The 6810-nt window shown below is 41.6% G+C and overlaps 1 protein-coding gene across 3 annotated transcripts in view; it reads right to left on the bottom strand.

The window, feature by feature from the left end:
- Positions 1-6810, bottom strand: part of SPTLC3 (serine palmitoyltransferase long chain base subunit 3) — a 176120-nt gene that overhangs the window by 10005 nt on the left and 159305 nt on the right. For all 3 annotated transcript variants that reach the window (XM_017869248.1, XM_017869257.1, XM_017869265.1), the window contains one exon: positions 2995-3130. In XM_017869248.1, coding sequence (XP_017724737.1) covers positions 2995-3130 — 136 coding nt within the window. The remainder of the gene's footprint in view (positions 1-2994; positions 3131-6810) is intronic.

The raw sequence follows: 6810 nt of genomic DNA, 5'->3' as shown, positions 1-6810 counted from the left end.
TTTTGAGACAGAGTTTCATGCTTGTTGCCCAGGCTGGAGTGCAGTGGTGTGATCTCAGCTCACTGCAACCTCTACCTCCTGGGTTCAAGCGATTCTTCTGCCTCAGTCTCCCAAGTAGCTGGGAGTACAGGTGCCTGCCACCATGCCCAGCTAATTTTGTGTGTGTGTGTATTTTTAGTAGAAACAGGGTTTCACCGTGTTGGCCAGGCTGGTTTCAAACTCCTGACCTCAGGTGATCCACCTGCCTCAGCCTCCTAAAATGTTGGGATTACAGGTATGAGCCACCACACCCGGCCTTAGAAAGTAATTTGACCTTTCCAAGTCTTAGCATCTTCATATATAAACTAGGGCTAAACATCCTACCCTCCATGGGTAATCACTGAGGTCTAATAGCCTTACTTAGCATATATTTAGTACTCTGTGATATTAGCTCTTCTTAAAAAACAATCTTAAGTTGGAAGAAACAAGATGATTTGACATATTATCCAGTGTATATAGCAATATGGAAGCGGAGTGTAGCGGGATCTTTACCTACTATTTTTTTCTGGACGTTTTATTTTTAGTAATGCAACCAAAAATCGTAATAATTATTTTGGAGAGTTGTGCAACCATGGTGACTCAACCTTGCACTCAGTTGAAACTGATAATGATCATCATTGTTGCAGAGTAGTAGTAGTAAAACGGCTACTACTGATTGAATGCTTAGGGCACGCCAACTACTATATTAAGTGCTTTGTACACATTACTAAAAATGACATTGTTAATGACTTTATTGATTAATGCTATTAATAATGACAGCTAACACTGAATAGCTCTTATATAAGAAGTAACATGCTAACTGCTTTATGGACATCATCTTGTTTAATCTTCACGGTAACCTTATGAAATCGATACTATTATGTCCCATTTTATAAATGAGAAAGCTGGAGCTTCAGAAAGCTGAGTAACTTGTCCAACAATCCCCAGCTAGGAAGAGGAAGAATCAAATTTCTTTTTGATTCCAAACGTTTCACCACACCATAGAGCATAATTTTATATGAAGCATATTGTTCATAGCATATTGTATGAATTCTTGAAGTTAAGTGCGTTTGTTTTCACTATTGATGGACTCTTCTCATCGGGTTGGTTCAGTTTTCCAACCTGTTGGAATTCTAATTCTGGCTTTTATTATTAAAGTTGGAACTATCCAGAACACTCCCTGCTGTCACTATAACACTCCAGAATTATGTGTGTTATACCTTGGACAAGTTTATTTTCATGCCTTCTTTTGAGCTAATGAGAAAATATTAGATAAACCTGAGCTAAGTTTGGACTATTTCTTCCAACACACATCATTTCCCCAATCATTTTGAATAAATGTATGTGTGTCTGTGCATGTGTGTGTTTGTGTGTCTTCAAAAACCAGGTGGTTAAAGGCCTTTGGATTGTCTGCTACTTTCAGTCACCATTGTCACCCCTCCTTGACACTATCACGGAGCAGTACGATGTATAACATTTCTGTGGCACATTATGTCCTCAGACACTTCAGGCACTGTTTTCCTGACCCAGAACTGTGAACAAAGGGCCAGCTGGTGGGAATGATGTGGCATGCTAAAAACTCATGCTTGTTTTAACTGCTTGTGATTTTGCTGTGGTAAAATGACCCAAGACATAGTCTGAAGAATCAGTCTTTTAGGAACTTAAAACTCAGTCTTGCCCTCCGTGAGTTTTCACAAGTAAGCCCCAAGCCTCTTTGATCGGTATTTTTCTATACTTCAAGTACTCTGCCAATCTAGTCAGGCTACCAGAGAGTCAAACAAAGTTCCAGCAATGGGTTACACTGGAGGGGAGTTAGGACCACTAGAATCTGATGCATAGTATGTTGAATATGAATTTCTATCATGTGCTTGGTCAGAGACACAAATATTTTACCTTTAGAAAGGATTTTAGTTAACTTCCTTTTTTTTTGAGACAGGGTCTCATTCTATCACCCAGTCACCTAGGCTGGAGTGCAGTGGCACAATCTCAGCTCACTGCAACCTCTGCCTCCTGGGGTCAAGTGATCCTCCTGCCTCAGCCTCGCTAGTAGCTAGGACTACAGGCATGCACCACCACGTCCACCTAATTTTTGTACTTTTAGTAGAGACAGGGTTTCACCATGTTGGCCAGGCTGGTCTCGAACTCCTGACCTCAGGTGATCCACCTGCCTCAGCCTCCCAAAGCGCTGGGATTACAAGCATGAGCCAATGTGCTCTGCCAGTTAACTTCCTCTTAACATGTAATTAGTCTAATTACATTAGTCTCTAGTAGGTTGGAGAAGGACTCATGTATAAAATTGTCCCTGCCAAACTGACAAAAAGTCATGTTCTCCTCTTTATACAGTTGTTGCTAATGCTCAGTTTCAAAGTTGCAATCAAGTAAACAACCCCCAAATAGGTTCACAGTAAGGGCATGAGAAACTGAGCATGAGCTTCAATGTGAGCCTCAGTTTGGGTTTTTGCATCTTAGTTTTACTGCTGTTTGACTTGTGTGGCTTGGGGCAGGTTGCTTAACTGCTCTCAACCTCAGCTTCCCCACGCTTGAAGTGAGAATGTCCTCTTCTGAGGATGGCCACAGAGTTCAGTGGGAGAAAGCACAGAGCCTGATCACATTGTTTTGATGGTAATATGGGGAGAGATGATCTTCAGAAGTTCTCCCTGAGAACGGTCTTGGGTCAGAAGGAGGCTCAGGATCATGCTTAATTTACAGGTGAGGCTGAGGGAGATAAGTGATTTCCCTAATTTCACAGGACTTGAATTTAGGGAGAGAGCTCAATCTTAGCAACTGGTTCCCTTTCTATAAGACCTGTGGGAAAGGTCTAGCTGATAGGCTGGCGGGTGGCTTCTGAGCAGCTGTATGAGTGAATTCTGAACTCAATCGCCCCATTCCAAATGCATAATCTAACGCCTGTGCCAAAAAGCCATCTTAGGTCACCTTGGGGTTTAGGTGTGATTATGAGATGCCTTGGATACTTACGCTACTTTACCAGGCATGTAAAGAAGCAGAGGAACAACAGAAGCATTCTCATTGCCATAGATAATGAATCCCATTTCCTGCAGTCTTTGTCTGAAGTATCTTGTGTTTTTCGCAAGTTGCCATACTCTCTGCAACCCTGAAAAGAGACAGGCGTGAAATCCATCAATTCCCACTAGAAAGAGGGAAGTAAATTTCAGGTCAACTTGGCAAGCATCTCTAAGTCTTTCTGCAGGCCAGCAGCACTAGCTGGGAGGAGGAAGTAGGGAAGGAGATATCTCCTGGGGAGTAGGTGTGGGCACTGATGCCCTGGTACTGCACTGAACCTGGAAGGCAGGAAGAGAGGTAGATGATGCTACAAGGTGCTGCAAGCAACTGAAGCCAGGCTACGCTAGAAGGCCAGTGGGAGGCAGGGGAGGTACCTATTTTTTATAGACTCTGTGCGAAGTACCTTAAAAACATCAACACGAGAGAAGGGAGTGTGATTAGAAGTAACATAACCACTTCCCCCCACCCCCTACGCTTCATAGCAGATATTGGTAGATACTTTTTAGCTAAGCTGAATTGGCTCATTAAATTGTCCCTCATTTAAATCTCTAACCAAAGGATCCTTCATCCAATCTGAATTTGTAGGGATAGCACAATCATAGACAAAGATAAGTCCTGCTGAGATCAGGGCTGTTTTTTGAGGCATTTGGTGGTAGACTGATAGAAGGGAGGAAAGAGGGGGACCCCTGCTTTCCCAAGCCAGAAAAAAGGACAACATTAACCCAAAACAGAAGGACAAGCAAAGTACATACAGGGATCCATGTCAAGGGTATTGGTGCTTCAGCTCTAAGTCTTATATCCTGTGTGCTAAGTGTGTGTCCCAGTGCAGTGTTCACACATGTGAGATGTCAAAGTGATGAAAGAGCAGAAAGTCCCATCCCGAAGATGCCTGTCTACTCGGGTCCTGCTTCAAAATAGGTGGGTAAGTAAGCCAGCCAAAGCTAGATAGTGTTTGCTCAATAAGAATGAATAGGATTAAACACTGAAGTCCCCTAGAAATCAGCTCAAAGTTTGCATTTGATGCAGGATTGCTGCTGGGCAGGAATGTGCCACTACAGTCTTATATCTTACTGGTTGTCTTTAGCGGACCTCCATTCTGAGTGGTGAGATGTTCAGACGAACTGGTCAGAGATTCTGCTCTAGAGGTTATACAATGTTTTGAACATCACTCATGGGTGTTTGTAACTCTTCAGATGGAAATAGGGTAAACATTTCAGTAAACATATCAATCACAGTCATCTGGTCTCTTCTTAGAGAAATGGCCCCAGATTGTGCCTTGACAAAGGATTGAGCAGTGGGCATCTTGTGCTCAGCATCCTCCTCCAGAGAACCATACTATTTGAGTAGTGTTGGCCCTGACTTTCCTCTTTTCTACAAGGTAGTATGAGGGCCAGTCTTGATCAGTTGGAATACTTCATCCCTCTGATTATTGGTTTGATGATGGAGCACTACTAGGGACTATTTGAGTCTTTCTTTTAGATTGACTGAGGAAGAAGTGTAAGCATCAAATAACTATAAAGCTGCATCTTTGTCCTCACCTGGAGGAAGCCTGCTTGAGAATGATATTGACTCACATAGAAGTCACTGTGCAGGACACTGAGAGTCCTGATGGCATCATCTGAACCTTTGGGTCTAGCTGTGCCTAAGCCAGACCAGTTTTTTGGACTTCCCTGCTGTGTGAGCCAATACATTTCCTCTTCTGCCTCCTATAACCAAATGTGTCCTGAATAATTCAGGTGGTGGCTACTAATTGGATCAAGTACTCTAAAGGACAATAATAATATCAACAACAACAATAATTATAGCTCACCCATATGTGATGTCACCACTGTTATAAGCTCTGACATTTATTGATTTAGTCGTCACAACAACCAAATTGGTGTAAGAACTGTAATCCTATGTTATACACAAGGAGAAGCCAAGTAACTTACGCAAATTTACATAGTCGGTAGGTGACCAAGCCAGAATTGGATTCTAGAATCTTAGATTCTAGAATCCGTGTTGTTAGTCCCTCCACTATAATGCTCTGCCCGGGTAAGGGATGGTGGTCATCGGTTCTTCTAAAGATCAATAAAACTCTCATTTCTGCCAGCTGTTTGTATTATGATTTATATATATATATTTATATTAAAATATATAAATATATATATTTTAAGTAGAGGTAGTTGAGAGTTGAAGGCTGAGCAAGTGCTTGATGGACTCACGTTGTGAGTGGTTGGATAAGGTATTGCTAGCATAGGATATCACTAGGTTGGAGTCTAGGGCCCCCTTCACTTTAGGTAGAGGTCCTGAAGAGCTGTGTCCAAGGAGCGAGGGTGAACCAGGTGTAGACAAGCTCCCAAAGGCACTTTCTTTATCCAGACATCTAACATTTTTTCACTAGACTCTATCACTCCCAAAATACTTCAAATATTCCTTTAAGTTTTCCTTCGCTCATCGGGCCTAAATGGACTTAACTTCTGTGACACCCTAATTGTGTTAACGATACAGTATATGCAGAGAAATGGAGATTTACTTGAGTGGAACACAGACCAAGGAGCAAGATGCTAAATGCCCTGATCGTCCATGCTTGTTTTCTGTTACTTTCTTTTTCCCAACTCCAGTTCTCAAGGATGATCCCTCCCCAACTCTGCCAGCTCCCAGCAGGCAGATTGGGATGGAGAGAGCATCCAGCTTATTGTTCTTTCCTAGGGATGCTGACATCTCAGCCCCTCTATCCTGACCACAGACAATGAATGGAGCATCCCCTTGACCCAAAGGCAGTCCACTTGGGTGTTAGCAAGGAAGCCATACATTGGTCTATCATAGGAGCTTTGAAAAAGAGATAACAAATATAAATTAAACAAACCAGATCTTCTTGCTATTACAGTGTGGATGTGAAAAATCTGGAGGATGGTAGTAAAATTTAGTTGGTAGTAAGAGTAGAAATTGAAAGACATAGAAAAAACGCTTATTAGCAGAATCTGTGAGACAGAGTAAACCATTGGTTGGTAGAAGTTGTAGCTACCTATAAAGAAGAGAAGTGGGCAGTTCAAGGTTAGTCAGTAACAATAGGAATAGTAAGATATAAAAACGGAAGAGCTTATAGTCTAGTGAGAGAAACAGACATTAATCAAATAATCACACAAATGGTTGTAAAATTGCAACTCTGATGAGCAGTGTAGAGAAATGTTATGTGGTGTTACGAGAGCTCATAAGAGGAAGACTGGACCAAATCTGAAAAAAATCAATAAACAATGAATGAATAAAGATCCAAAGGATGAGCAAGTATTAACCACACAAAAAGCTAAAGGAGAGTATTCCAGGCCTAGGAAAGAGGTGCAATGGTCTTGTGGTTTGTGGAAGAACACAGAAGTTGTGAACAAGGCAAGATGTAGTTGAGGGTGGGACAGGATGAGGCTGGAAAGATGAATGGATTGTCTAAAAAAGAAAAAATGAGGTGAGACTATAGGGATTGAAGAATCCCACACTTGATGATTAGAAGGAGTAGGAATAAGATGAATTTGAAAGGGAGACAAAAGAGCAGCAACTAGAGAGGGAGAAAACAAAGCCGGACAGAGAATAGTGTTCCTTGGTTTTATCAACATGACAACTCATTGACAACCTTTACTTTGGAGTCCCTGGATGGAACTTTGATTTTAAAGAAAGAAACAAGTAGTTCCAAGTATGGTTTCTTAGTTCATATTCCTTTCAAAATCCCCAATTCTAAATTTGCAATGTGAGTACAAGTAAGAAATCCAGAGATGTGTAGAAACATCTGTGTGTCTATAT

The sequence above is a fragment of the Rhinopithecus bieti genome, unplaced genomic scaffold (assembly GCF_001698545.2).
Source record: "Rhinopithecus bieti isolate Rb0 unplaced genomic scaffold, ASM169854v2 scaffold_8, whole genome shotgun sequence".
NCBI classification, from domain to species: domain Eukaryota; kingdom Metazoa; phylum Chordata; class Mammalia; order Primates; family Cercopithecidae; genus Rhinopithecus; species Rhinopithecus bieti.
Note: the sequence above shows the minus strand (reverse complement) of the source record. Positions and strands in the feature narration are given on the sequence as shown.